The sequence below is a fragment of the Thalassophryne amazonica genome, chromosome 9, assembly GCF_902500255.1.
Source record: "Thalassophryne amazonica chromosome 9, fThaAma1.1, whole genome shotgun sequence".
In the NCBI taxonomy this organism is placed as follows: Eukaryota; Metazoa; Chordata; class Actinopteri; order Batrachoidiformes; family Batrachoididae; genus Thalassophryne; species Thalassophryne amazonica.
In genome coordinates this window covers 87,218,426-87,233,983 of record NC_047111.1, presented here as the reverse complement: position 1 = coordinate 87,233,983, position 15,558 = coordinate 87,218,426, and the positions used below count along the sequence as shown (strand labels likewise).

Genomic DNA, 15,558 nt, shown 5'->3' with positions numbered 1-15,558 from the left:
GCTTTTCTGCTTTACTCTTTCTGAATGTTAGATTGGGGAGGTGGTGGTCTCGTGATTAAGCGTTGGGCTTGAGACCAGAGTATTCTTGGTTCAAACCCCAGCCTTGGGCAAGGTCCTTAATTCATAAGTTGCTCCTGGTGTGTAGTGAGTGCCTTGCATGACAGCACCCTGACATCGGTGTGTGAGTGTGAATGGGTAGATGTGAGGCATCATTGTAAAGTGTTTTGAAGTTCTGATGCAGATGGAAATGCGCTATATAAACGCAGTCCATTTAGACTGCTGTCTGCTTGTGTTTCATTTTCACCAGGTTCTGGTTTCTAGATTGAGATGTTTCACAAGGAACAGTCCATTTTTTAATAACAGCAAAGCAAACTGAATAATGAAAACTATAAACACATCCTGTGTTATATGAGCGGCGTGACTTTTTAGATCGATAGATCCCAGTTAAAACAGACCTGCATTGAAATAAATGTGGTCAGATCTCAGAAAGAAATAGCTGATATGTATTTATAAGACCCTTATGAATGCAGTAAAGTAAATCTGCAAGCCCAAATTTGTAATCAGGCGGAGAAATCTTCATTTAAAAATGACAAATTTGCAGTTAAAATTTGGCCCTCAGCGAAAACTGTTTGTACATCCGGGACATTGCCGTGACGTAAGAGATAAGACAGAGCGATAGCGCCTTCAGTCTGATCCTGCGCGTTGAGTGAATGCAATACAGCTATTTCTCAATTGAAATTGATATCTGTTAGTAATGTTACTGTTTTACACATCCTGGTTTCAACATCCAAAAGTAAGCCGCAATTGATGTGAGATACAGCTCTGCATGCTCAGATCAGCGGCGACATCGACAGCGGGCGACGTTCTTCCCCGACCCTTACTGCCACAGCCCGCTTGCTAGCGCAGCATGCGAGCGGGTCGTCGCGGTAACGCGACCCCAGCCCTGCCCCGTGAGAAAATATTGGCTTACATGGAGTGCCTCCACCCTTTCACTCATACTGCGGCTGCATTGATCATGCACATCCTACTTACATTGTAAAAAGTCCTGAAAATATCATTTTTATGCAGTCCACAAACATTCAGTCTTAGAGCAAGATAATATAAAACTCACCAATAACTGCTATTTACGGGGGAAATATGAACGAATATAGATCTAGTCTAAAGGCAAAACAATCATAAACAACCTCGAAACGGCGGTAGAGTAAAAACAGTAGATTTTCAATGCGACACCACTCAATCAAATGGGCGTATGAAAAAGTCCCCAAAAATAATTTTCAGGCAAAAATAAAAGAAATGTGTACTCACCAAACATACTGCAAGACAGTATGAAGTTTTAAAAAAAAGTTGATCCTTCCGTATAAGACAATAAAAAGGTGCTTTTGTAAGAGATGCAAACTGACGTAAATCCACAAGTTACAGTTGGCGCGCGCAATGCATGCTGGGATAGTGTCTTCTCTCTGACGTCTCGGCAACGTCCCGGATGTCAATCAATCAATTTTATTTATATAGCGCAAAATCACAACAAACAGTTGCCCCAAGGCGCTTTATATTGTAAGGCAAGGCCATACAATAATTACGTAAAAACCCCAACGGTCAAAACAACCCCCTGTGAGCAAGCACTTGGCGACAGTGGGAAGGAAAAACTCCCTTTTAACAGGAAGAAACCTCCAGCAGAACCAGGCTCAGGGAGGGGCAGTCTTCTGCTGGGACTGGTTGGGGCTGAGGGAGAGAACCAGGAAAAAGACATGCTGTGGAGGGGAGCAGAGATCAATCACTAATGATTAAATGCAGAGTGGTGCATACAGAGCAAAAAGAGAAAGAAACAGTGCATCATGGGAACCCCCCAGCAGTCTACGTCTATAGCAGCATAACTAAGGGATGGTTCAGGGTCACCTGATCCAGCCCTAACTATAAGCTTTAGCAAAAAGGAAAGTTTTAAGCTTAATCTTAAAAGTAGAGAGGGTGTCTGTCTCCCTGATCCGAATTGGGAGCTGGTTCCACAGGAGAGGAGCCTGAAAGCTGAAGGCTCTGCCTCCCATTCTACTCTTACAAACCCTAGGAACTACAAGTAAGCCTGCAGTCTGAGAGCGAAGCGCTCTATTGGGGTGATATGGTACTATGAGGTCCCTAAGATAAGATGGGACCTGATTATTCAAAACCTTATAAGTAAGAAGAAGAATTTTAAATTCTATTCTAGAATTAACAGGAAGCCAATGAAGAGAGGCCAATATGGGTGAGATATGCTCTCTCCTTCTAATATAAGTCATTTTTTGGTCCAAAGATCTGACTGCATTTATTTCAATGCAGGTCTACTTTAAGGGTGTCATGGTACACAGAACTCAAAGTTCGGTTCATATTTGTGCTTAGATGTCACAGGTTGGTACTAGTTTGGTTTTTACGTACAGTATCTTTTATCTGTGAGCAGCAGAGAGCTGCCGTCAGCCTCTTTATTCCTGTGAGACAACGTGTAGATGTAAACTTTCTCCTTTCATTAAATGTTTAGAAATTGGATTACATCGCTTGTCATTTGCGTTTGGTTAAACTACATCGGTGTGAATCCAGACTGATTTCAATACTTTGTCCATTTTATGTCTGTCTTATTTTTGCGCAAATGATGGCATCTCATAAAATCTCACTCTGCAGATTTGAAATCATTGCACACAGTGTTGCTATTCATTGGCCATCTCATTCGCAAAACTTTACACTAACTCATATAAAACGTAAACTTTTGTCAAAAATGGGTGTCGTCTGAACTCAAATGGTATGGAGGTACCATCATACCTCCAGATGGTATGATCTCATCCGGAGACAGTGATTCAACAACTAATCTGGTACACTTTCACTTTTAAGTTCATATTTCAGAATAAAAGGTAAATTAATCAATTCCATTTATGCTTCCAAAATTTCAGATTGGAATAATCCAGTTACTCATTTTAACTGGGTTTTTCTCTGTTTCCCTCTGTGCGACTCACACCACGGTCTGATTCTCACACAGCAGAGCACATGTGACATGAAACTAGAGTGACACAGTCTGTGGAAATGAAATGACTTATGGAAACAAATAAGCACGTGTGTATAATCATACTGAGCAGACTCCTACCACGTATTCTGTGTACAGTTCTGTGCACTGAACTGTAGCGTGTGTACAGCACGATGCAATACAAATAATTACGGTGCGTCCAGAAAGTATTCACAGCGCTTCATTTTTTCCACATTTTGTTATGATACAGCCTTATTCCAAAATAGATGAAATTCATTTTTTCCCCATCAAAATTCTACACACAATATCCCATAATGACAATGTGAAAAAAGCTACATTTTTTTAGATTTGTCCAGCATTCCTCTGTGGAGAGAAGAGAACCTTATGGAAGGACAACCATCTCTGCAGCAATCCACCAATCAGACCTGTATGTTAGAGTGGCCAGACAGAAACCACTCCTTAGTAAAAAGCACATGGCAGCCCACCTGGAGTTTGCCAAAAGGCACCAGAAGGACTCTCAGACCATGAGAAACAAAATTCTCTCGTCTGATGAGACAAAGATTGAACTCTTTGGTGTCATTTTTGGAGAAAACCAGGAGCTCTCACAGAGTGACCACCGGGTTCTTGGTCACCTCCCTGACTTAGGCTCTTCTCCCCTGATCACTCAGTTTAGACGGGCAGCTCTAGAAAGAGTTTTGGTGGATCCGAACTTCTTCCATTTATGGATGATGGAGGCCACTGTGCTCATTGGGACCTTCAAAACAGCAGAAATGTTTCTGTACCCTTCGAGGCAATCGTGTCTAAGAGGTCTTCAATCAGTTCCTTTGACTTCATGTTTGGTTTGTGCTCTGATGTGCACTGTCAACTGTGGGACCTTATATGTAGACAGGTGTGTGTGTGTGTGTCTTTCCAAATCATGTCCAATCAACTGAATTTACCTCAGGTGGACTCCAGTTAAGCCGTAGAAACATCTCAAGGATGATCAGTGGAAAGAGGATGCACCTGAGCTCAGTTTTGAGCTTCATGGCAAAGGCTGTGAATACTTATGCACATCTGATTTCAGCATTAGCAAACATCTCAAAAAACATTTTTCACATTGTCATTGTGGGGTATTGAGTGTAGAAGCTTGAGGGAAAAAATGAATTTCATTCATTTTGGAATAAGGCTGTAATATAACAAAATGTGGAAAATGTGAAGCGCCGTGAATACTTTTGGGACGTGCTGTAGAAACTGGCACTGTTAGACTGAATCAGTCAAAGAAGTTGAGAAATTGAGGCTGAAAAGAATCTGATTTTGAACTGGAAATGTAAATATTTTGTTGGTGTTATGGTGGTACTACTAAACCTGTTGGGGTGGGGGGGGGGGCATAGCCTCATGTGCATACTGTATTTGGTGTGACTGAAGTACTTGTAATAATAATAATCGTAGCCATTATTTAGGTGAATGAACGCTCAACACTGCCGAAACATTTAAGCACTGAATGAAAAAAATGTCATTACATTTTGTTCATCACTACATGTCTGTCAAAATATCTTTTTGGGACCATGTTTAACAAATTGCCACCCGCAAAAACAGTAAAAATTGTTGTTTGTAAACATGCTTTAAAAGTGGCGATTCACCATGAAGATGCAGTAATAATTTTAGTGATTTTTTATTTTTATTTTTTTTACAGAGATCAGCCAGACATGTCCAAAGGCTATAACATAAATTCTTATATTAACTTTGATTATGTGATAAAAACAACCTGGGAAATTCATATGTTGACTCAAACTAATTTCAGTTTGCAGTTGCTGCAGTGTACCTGAACGCATCGGAGCCTTTTGGCAATAATATCGATCAGCAGCAGCAATTACACGTAAAATTTTGATGATTGGGAGGGCGTGAAGAATTTCTGCCCACAAATCATCTGGGATAAATTATCATGAAGGCAAATGCATTCATGCGCTTGGCTCACTCAGATTCGCTGTAAATCCTTGACATGGTTTGCTTGCAGTTTTATAAGAAAACGGATTAAGACGACTCCACTGTCATCAGTCATCTGACTCACTTTGAAAAGAATTCCTCACCTGCGGCTGACAGTTTGATAATGAAAGAGAGATCCAGAGCATCCTCCCAAAAAGAAACTGAAGGTTTTGTGCAAGTGCAGTTTTGGAGAACACAAATATGAAGCTTTTCGATGGTAATTTTAAGGCCAGACACGTTTTTTTCTCGAGACTTGTCCAGATCTTTTGACTGCACGGTGAAGGATTTAATGCTCCAATGTAAAAATCCAAACAACTTGAACCAAAGACACAACTGACTAATAACAGAATGTGTTTCTGTTGTGTGTTTTACTGCTGTCAGGCAGCTGCAGGAACTTTGTCATTTCAAATTAGAAAGTACTCAACCGTGTGTGTCCTGCATGCAGGTGTGAATAAGAAACTGCAGAGGACTTTTTCCATAATCTGAGAAATGCAAGATGAGTTAAAAAGTTTATTTCAATTCAGGACACAAATGTTATTAGAATCACAGTGCAGTTTTTAAACTTGCTGGTTATGCATATTGTGACCTTTCAGTAAGTTAATACATGTTCCCAGGTGTTAAGGTTGTAGGGAAATAAATCTGCTTAGACACTGAAGTGATAGAGCCTAAATAAAAAGCCTGCTTTCAAGTGTAGAAGCATTACATTTTGGTGCTTTAAATAAAAAGAGCTTGCTTTTGGCCATGCCTCCTCTCCATATTAGGTTCAAGCAGGAAGAATGATAATCGGCCTCTCTCCTGGGGTCAATGTGGGCATCACACAGCGCAAACCAACTAACTGGGCGTGTCTCAGAGCAAGCATGAGCTCAGATGGATTTCCGTGACATACGTTACAGGAGTCTAAATGAGCTGCATCAGGCTTAAATTTATAGTAGGAGTTTCTACAGTAAAAAACATAGAAGTTTGGAGGTTTATTTGGTATAAAATACCAAACATATTTAATGCTAAAAGACACATAAACATTGATTTTGCACAATATGACACCTTTAAACACAAACCACATGCACATCATCATGCCTGATCCTCCAGTCCACAGGCTTCAATCACTGCACAAATAAAAAGACTTTTCTGTCGGCTCTCTTTCACACAGTATTCACGGTTCCTAAGTGCAGTTTTTTTTCATACAGCTACTCACGAGCAACTTGGGTTCCACTGCAGCTTCCATCTGTTTTAATGATGCCAATTACTGCTATTAAAAAAATAATCAGTAAAGCCAGGGTTTTTGTGCCTTTAAGTAAGATTTTGCAATGTTCCACAGCATGAGAGACTGATGACTTCCTCCTCAGGGATCGTTTCGTCTTTGCACAGCGGCCGACTCCGTCCTGCTCAAACGCCTTTACAAACGAGCTGGGTAAGGCCTCATTATACATGCTTCCACTTGGTCACATCATTCTAAAACTGTCACACATACAAACAAGGTCACACATGCAAAAAGACAAGATTTTCTGTGTTTCGTTTGAAGCAAAAATATTACAGCGTTTGTCTTTTGTCAGGTGTGAGAGCTGTGTGTCTTTCTCCTTTGATCATATTTAGACTATCACTGTTGTAACAATTACAAGTTGGAGCGCTCTCTCTTGCCAGCAGCAGCTTGTGTAAAATGGAGCTGTCAACCAAACCTAATAGACAGAAACACGCTGTACTACCCACAGAGAGGTTTTTTTCTCCCCTCATGTTCACACTAGCTGTCTTTTCATCTCCAAACAGAAAATTAAATAGCGTATGTGAGAGCTCTGACCAAGCAGAAACCTCTGGCACTGAGAAGTTAAGTCAACACAGAACTGCCAAATCTTGCAGTTCCTTGAGTGACCACTTGAGGCTGGCTCCAAAAGTGAGTCAAACACCAAACACTTTTGGTCTCAACAGCTAGTTTCCTAAAACAAACAAACAAAAAAAACCAGCTAGTTTCCTTGTTCATGGCAGGGTGGTATTTTCAAGAAAGTCTTTTTTATTAAAATGAAAAGAGAAAATAATGAATTATAAAAATAATTAAATAACATAAAAATAATAAGTGCAGAAAAATAAATATAATCCTACATGTATACACAAACATAAACGTAAATTGTAGATTTCAGCGGTTTGTAACATCAGTGTTAATGGTATCCATTTTTTCCAAATATGACAAGAAACATCGCCATATGGTACAGAATGTCTGAGCCCATCCTCTTGTGGTTTAATGAACTTTTTCTACCACCAAATGGCGTGTGAGATCTTTGATCCACATTCTAAAAGTTGGAGGATACTTCTCCTTCCATTTAAGGAGTACGAGTTGCCTGGCTAGGAGAGATGCAAACGCGATCATGTTCTTAGCCCACCAACTCAGATGTATATCCAGTGTTACCACACCAAACACTGAGGTGGGGGGTATTTAAGCTATTTTAAAAGATAAAGTTATGAATCATTTGGAGCTTGGCTGCTTTCAGTTGTAGGTACAGTGTGTCCTTGATTAACAGCCTGGGCGTTTGTTTTTTCAAACCGTGCTCAGATCCAATGCGTAAACGAGGCGGCCTTTATTCAAAACCGGAAATTATTAACAAAATGCTGCTTGCTGCCTGCACTGTAATATGGTGTTAGGTTCCACACATATTCCTGGGTGTGGAGAACCAAAGAACCACTTTAGAACAGAGCACTCTGCATCGCTGTGAACCCTCTCCGTGGCCTGATGTGCACCATCCAAACAACAGATACCTCAAGGGCTGTGATTGGTCACTTTTCTGCTTTCACTCCTTCCTCTCCCATGATATATCTCCCGCCAATTACATTTTGGTCATGGATCAAATAGAGGAATGTTTGGTAGAAAAATCCACAAATATGACCAACTTCACAACATGGAGTTGAAAAAATACAGACAATCAATGACCTGAAATTCATGGAGGGAAATTACACGTATCGTGCGATTGGTTTGGAGGTTAATGATTGTATAAAGAAGTGGAGCTCACTGAGGGACAAATTAATGCAGAAAAAGCCACTGTACCCGTGGTTAATTCCCATATGACACCCACCAACGTGACGGAGAACTTTAAAAGGGTCACGCCCAAGTCAATGTCATTGCATGGGCACAGAGTTATGGACTTGTAGAAGCATAAATCAGGCTTTAGGATTTTAAGGTACACAGGAAATTTTGCTGAGTAAAATTTACTCTGCTGGGATAGCCCCAGTCTAAATAGAGTAAATTACACTCTATCATAGAGTGAATCAGCTTGACAGTTGTCGCAGACTGAACAGTCTGCCTCCTAAACATTGGTCCACCCTGCCTCCACTGTGCATGTGTCATGCTGGAGCCCAGCCACCGTGTGACACAGAGTCTCTCCACCCAAAGCGATCAAATGGATTAATGGGATTATTAACCATCAGATGACAAGGTAAAACCTCTTGAATCATTCTAAAGTCAATTTTAAGCAGAAACGAGGCTTTAAATGGTGGCGCATTGAAATGTCTGACACGCAGTGAAAGCATCAGCTAACAGCTTGTGCAGCCACGCCACTCTGATCGCTTCCTCCGTCTGTTATTATGGAATAATGCTGAATTTGTGCAGACAGGATTGTTGTACAAAAGCTTCAGATATCTCTCGCTGAGACAGATGATGACTGGAGTGCAGTTTTAAGCAGAAACGAGATGATTATCAGTGAACCGTGGCTGATGACGTAAGCATAGTGACAGCAGGGCTGACAGAGGACGGTTCAGTCTGCGACACCATCTGGTCAATGCAAATGGTTTTACTCCAATAAGAGTCGATTTTACACTATTTTGAAGTGATTTAGTATAATTCACTATATTTAGACTGGGATCAAATGTTATCCCAGCAGAGTAAATTTTACTAGAAAAATTTCCTGTATACCACTCTGCAGTGGACTTAGAAAAAGAGTGACTCGACCAAATGTGATCCTTTTTTTTTTTCAGATGAAGTTCTGACCCAGCCATTAAATGAGGCAGGCCCCCTATTCAAGGTTGGGCGTTTAATCAAGGAAATTACGGCAGTATGTGCTGGCAGGTCCACACAGGCATCCACTAACAGTGGGAGCTAACTGTTGTGGACTTGATTGTGCTTTTCTTTTCCATGTATTCTATCCTGAATATCTGAGACAATATAGCAATAATAAGTCGGTGCTCCAGTATTTCCATTAAATGAAATTTTGTTAAGATATATATATATATATATACAAATTTATTTATTTGCATATATTATATTAGTATCAAGAGCTTAGTGACACAGGCTGTTTCCCAGTTCAGTGGGTGCACGCTTCTAGGGCTGCAACTGTTGGCTGCCTACGTGACTAGACTGTCCCATTTCAAAGGCTCCTTGTGAAGCGGGCAACTTCTGCAGTATTCTTTCCTCAAAAAAAGAAGGATACAATCACAGGGAAATGATGGAAATGGTGATATTGTGTATGTGGAAAAAGTTTTAGATCTTTGAGTTCATCTCATACAAAATGGGAGCAAAACCAAAAGTGTTGCGTTTATATTTTTGTTGACTATAAGTAAAGTATAAATAATTACTGAAAAAAAAAATTATTACTAAAGTATGGGTTATACACACTATGCTAGAATGTTGCAGCTGTTAAGGTTACCAAGTGACAGTCGAAAGTGGAAAAATGCTAATTGTGCAATAATAATAGGGCAGCACAGTCTAGTTTTAACCCCTGCATGATATTGCAGGATTTGACCATATCCGGGGACTGCCTGCACGAACATGTCAGAGACTAATCCTCGGGTGAAAAGACTAACACTCCGCCCAGGGATTAGTCTCTCCCCACAAACAGCATCACTTCTAACGGGAAAATAATGTACTGTTTTGTTTTTGGCTGCAATCACCGAAGCAGTCGCAAGAAGTCCAGCTTTCTTCGGTTCCAGTGGAGAAGGGAAGACGAGGCAAATGGGAGAGGTTGTGTCAGTAAGTGTTAGCCTACACAGCTAACCAGAGTAGGTGCGTTCTCTCGCCTGCACAATGGCCTCCACACATTTGAGTTCCAGGTCATAAACAAGCTGCAACACATGTCCACTTTCCACTGCAACTCAATTTTCTTTGCATTTTCACTTTGTTTGTGTGTAATTTGCCCAAAAACTCAGAGAAAGTGCCATGTTTCTGATGGGGACAGTCCCTGGATGTAGAAAAATTGCATCATATGCGTCATAGTTTACCCCTTTAGCACCCACCCTCAAACGAGACTGCGTTGCCCTATATCCTTTGTGGGCTAGTCTGTCTGATTTCAGGATGGATTGTTCCGATCTCCGCTGTGTCTAATGGGCCTGAAGAGTTTCATGGAATGCAGTCCTTAGAAGGGTATAGACCCTGAATTGGGACACAGCCAGTATCTCCACTGTTACTCCACAGATAATGAGAATATTCCAGTTACAATTATTTAATACCCACACCCAAGCCACACGTTATGAATACGACCACCCAATTCATAAAAATATGCATTCATAAAATTATCAAGCCAAGATTAGCTTGTTTAGTAACTCATATGGAGGCGTGTTCAGGCTTCATTCATCCCACTCAGGTAACACAGGTCTTGCTTATGCTCCAACTCTTTACCCATTTAAGGGTTGAGCGGTAGTTCGGTGCCATCAGACGCTGCCAAGATGGCCTCATTTGAAACTGTCCCATTTTAGCTTCAAACCAGCTCTTCAGAAAACCTCTGGGTTACATCAGGGTTTGTCCCGTATAGACATTCTGTATTTTTTTTCCCCTTAGTTTTGGAATACAATCTTGGCTGAAGTTATCAAATATTTCATTCTTTGTCATTTCATCACATTTTGATTTTGCCAAATTCTGTTAAAATATTTTTGTTTGAACACAACTACTGTAGAAGATAACACACTTAGTTCACGAGAGTATCAAATTTATACTCAAGACAATCCTTTAGTGTTATAGCAACATTTATATGTATGTTCTGTACGCAGAAGGTGGTTAAAGGTGTTATTCAACTTAATTTGCTTGCTGAAGGTTTTATTTCCTAAACTACAGGGAAGTGTGTTCATCAATACTTCACATGTACATGACACTGTTTCAGCAGATTTGCTTCAGGGCCCAAGAAGTGAAGGTCAGTCCTCAACAATGTGAGCCACTCTGCTTTATCATGCTTTGTTGCACATGGAAAAAAAAAAAAAAACTATAATGGGGGCGCAAAGGTTCTAAATGACTACCTGTTAAAATGTATTTATTAATTAATTTCTTTATCACTAAATTTACCTTAGCCTTTAACATGCGAATGTTAGGCAAAGCACATCAACAGTGTTACCTTTTCAAAATAAAGCTCCATTCTGTGGCATTTTATTGAAGCCACCAGCTGCTATAACATTAAAAATACTTTTATTGTGAAACACATGCAAGAAAATGTTGTCAGTTGCAGTTTTAAACATTTGGCTTGCAGAATTATCTGCAACAGCATTATTTGTTCCTGTGGATTATTTTATTTATGTATTTATTTATTTTATTTTATTGTTTGTAGTTTTGGGCAAGACTGCATAGCAATTCTCCCTATCACCAATAGAAAAATTCAACCCAGCATGTGTTACATCTTCAGCAACCTTTTTTTCAGTAGATCAATGCATTTCCAGGAGCAGTGATGATATTTGCTTAGCAGTGTCTGGGTAATGTGCTTGATTTGCAATTACTTTTAGTGTTTGTTTACCGGAGTGTGAAAGGAGTGTGAAAATTTTGGGAATATGACTGTTCCACTGCTGCAAATAACTTCTTGTCGAAAGGGGAGTTCCCTGCCGTGGGAATCTACACTGGGAGCCGGAGAGTCTCACATAGAAATAATTTATCCAATTTTGTAGTGACAGAATCAGAATCAGAATCGCCTTTATTGTCACTGTAATTTGCATTACAACGAGATTTGAGCGCAACTCCAAAAAGGTGCTTTCCGTGGTGCAAGTAATTTTTAGCCAATATAACAGATAGTGAAATTTTACGGTAAATTATTCAGAGTATATGTACAACTAATATAAACATAAGGTAAAAATAAAATAAAATAAAATGTTGACCAAGTAAAATGTAAACTGAGAATTATATACACCTGTGGAATCATATTGCAGAATGAAAAAAAGTGACAGAGGGTAACGATGACAGACGGCTGTGTTTGCAATCTCAGTGGAAGAGCCGCGACATAGACACAGGAATTGAAACAGCTACCAGCTGTTAGCATTGCTATCTTATTGAATGGGCATGAAAAAAATTAAAGAATCTCGTGGAACTGATAGAATTTGGAAATATCGTGTTATGTGTCGGACGCAGCCCGGAGAACCGACCAGCGTTTGAAGGACCCAGTATGAAATAAGCAGAGCACGGTACGAAGGATAACAAAATTTAATGACATAACAGTGATGTGGAAAAGTACAAACAAATAAGTGCGCGGTCTGCGAGGTGATAATACGGTGCGCTCCCAGCTGCACAAATGGTCCAGAGCCAGAAACAGTTCGGACCCAAGGACCCCGCCGACACCCCCTAGGTGGCCGCAACAAACCGAGTCTGTGAAAGAAGAAACCATCATGTGAGTCCACACACAGAGAGACCACTCAAAGATGTACATAAACAGCAAACACTTCCTGGCTTAATTACTAATCAGCTTCCCACCCTGCAGGCATGGAACACCCTGTTCACATACTCAAACTGCAGTGGAAGCTGATTAAACGACTAACATAACAGCTCAATATAATAAGGTGTGAGGGACACCACATTTACTGACTGTACTAATGTTAGTCACAAAACCTAACGTACCTCAGGAAGTGTGCTGACGAGCGTGAGACCTCACCCCCTCCTCTTTCACAGACCATGGCATCAAACCTGGACGTTCTCTGCATCCATAATGATGAGATGGCTCTCAAGACGACGATCTCACCCGTCTGGTCACAAGGTCGAGTCTCTGGCAAATACACACTGTGTACTCCAGACTTAAATGCCACCATGCTCCAATCCGTGTAGATGCACCACAGCTGTGAGTCCTGACAAGCTGCACATGATCAGCCTCAGGTGATCAGGGTGAGGTCCTGATAACTCAGCCACACAGCCACTCAGTCCTAAACGCGTACCACCTGGAAGGAAAAACAAAAGACAGAAAACAGAAGACAAACAAAAGCCAGCCAGGCACGCCAGGCACCCCAGCCACAACATATCGAGGGAGATAATGACTTTGTTTACATACAAAGTCATGTAAAAACGGAGTAGCGGCAGATAGCAAAACCATATTCTACATGGCTGCTGTGTGCGTACAGAGGAGAAATAAAATCAACATGATACAGCTGAGTTTCAGGGTATGTATTTATTACTATTTCATTTGTGGTTATCCAGTCTTTTTTAGGCAGAGTTGATGTTTTCTTTTGGTCTGAATACACTGCTGGTTACAAAAGAGCCACAGATGGAAATACATTGGTCAGGCAAAAACAAACAGCGCTCCCCCAAAAGCGGTACATAAGTACCTATATGTAGTAATTTCATTTCTATACCAGATATGTAAAATGCATAAAAATGGAATAACTGGTTGGGATCTGCAACAGCTGAACTAAGATTTCCACTTTGGATTGATAATGGGGAGGTGATGGTCTAGTGGTTAAGGTGTTGGGCTTGAGTCCAGAAGATCATGGGTTCAAATGTCCGCCTGACTGGAAAATCACTAAGGGCCCTTGGGCAAGGCCTTTAATCCCCTATTGCTCCCGGTGTGTAGTGAGCGCCTTGTATGGCAGCACCCTGACATCGGGGTGAATGTGAGGCATAATTGTAAAGCGCTTTGAGCGTCTGATGCAGATGGAAAAGCGCTATATAAATGCAGTCCATTTACCATTTACCATAATGTAACAGGAAATGTATCTTCAAGAAATAAGAGGTTCAAAGTGTCAAGGTTCAACTGACATAACACATATAAACTACCTACTAACTACATGATACTGATGAATTTTGGGCATAATGTGGACCTTCTAAAGTATCCATACCAGACTAATGAAAAGTACCAGTGAGGTGAAAACCTACCATAGCATCATTGTTCATGAAAACACTGCGGCACCTAACCAGCCAAACTGTAAGTGGAATGTGCTGCTGATTTAATGATGAAGATGATGAGTAGAGGGCAGTTTCAGCAACAGACATTGATTTTCAGTTGAGGGCATCCAGGAAATATGGATGGGCGCACACCATAATTACTACAACAAAGTTTTTGCACGCTCATAATTTAATAAAATACCGATAGGCTGGCATAATCCTCTTCCACCTGCTTTTCGGGACACTCAGTCTTACTGTAACTCGGTTTGATTTATCAGTGTTGTTTCAGCTGCAACCTTATCTGTTTTGATCCTAAGGCATTAATTCACTGAATGTGACCTTGATGAAGAGATTTTGCAGCTTACTTTGGCACTGAGTTTTGAGCGGCACAAAAACGTATGAATATGCATATCTGCAGACACGCCGCGGGGCTAATCAACGTTTGGTTTACGACTCTACAGATGGTTGGATGAGTGTGCGTAATTGTTCCTGCCGCGTAAGTGAAGCCAGAAATATTTGTCTTTGATGAGGAAGATAAAAGTTAATTTTGCAGGCAAAATGGATTTGATAAATCTAAAATGCAGGGCCAAAACTTCGTTTTAGGTCAGTTACTGTCAAGACTGATTTGAGAGCTCAACTTAGCGTACGGCAGGCTCGTCCAACCAAACACATCTTTTAAAATGACATCACGTTGTCTAGTTCTTCTGCTGTGAATTACAGTCTTGAGGAGTTCTTTTATCCAGCACAGTGACAGTCGGCTGAGACACTCACCCTAAAGAATTCTTTTGTGGATCCTGAGTCTAAAGTCCCGTAGGCAATCTCCGTCTGCTTGGCCAAGTCCTCTGCACTTTCTATCGGAGAAACCATCCTCTCCACGGTAAGAAAGGCAGCCAGGTTTGCCGTGTAAGAGGAGATGATGATGAGCGTGAAGAACCACCAAACTCCTCCAACAATACGTCCGGAGAGAGACCTGAGAGAAGGAAATACAGCAAACACATGCAAGCAGCGTGCTCAAAACTAGGAGAGAGAGGAGAGTCACGTTTTCCACTGTCTCCATTCTTTTCCTTGTTACCAGGGCAAAGCTTCGTTGCTTAAGTGATCAGAGAGTGTCATCAATCTAACAAAGGTATACTTCAATTTATTATTCAAAATGCTATCTCTCAGTTGGACCCACGTCTCATCCAGGGGGAGCTGTAGTCTGTCATTCACTTTATGCTGCAGAATACAGGCATAAACACTGGTACCAGTGGGCGTCAGGGCCTGTACAAAACTGTGTTCTTATCTCCCAATTGCTACAAAACCCACGGGACTGATCAAGTTTATCAAGAGGAACAAACCGTTAAATTGATCAGGTTCCAGATGTAGAATCTGAATATTTTTTATTTATTTATTCATTAACTGTAAGAGTTTTTTTGGGGGGGGTGGGTCAACAACCTCTTAAAAAATTTCTAATGAACTTCATGAAACTTGGTGGAATGATGAGTCTTATCATGAGGAACAATTCAGTGAATCTGGATTCCAAATGTCGATTCTGGATTATCCAGATCTTTAGGAGGTGGGTGGACATATCTGGGTCAGCTAAAGA

At 40.8% G+C, this 15,558-nt stretch overlaps 1 protein-coding gene across 1 annotated transcript in view; it reads right to left on the bottom strand.

Moving 5' to 3' along the window:
* gria3a (glutamate receptor, ionotropic, AMPA 3a) overlaps positions 1-15,558 on the bottom strand; it is a 367,539-nt gene that overhangs the window by 41,844 nt on the left and 310,137 nt on the right. Inside the window, exon 12 of the mRNA XM_034178685.1 lies at positions 14,745-14,943. Within this exon, the coding sequence (XP_034034576.1) occupies positions 14,745-14,943 (199 nt within the window). The remainder of the gene's footprint in view (positions 1-14,744; positions 14,944-15,558) is intronic.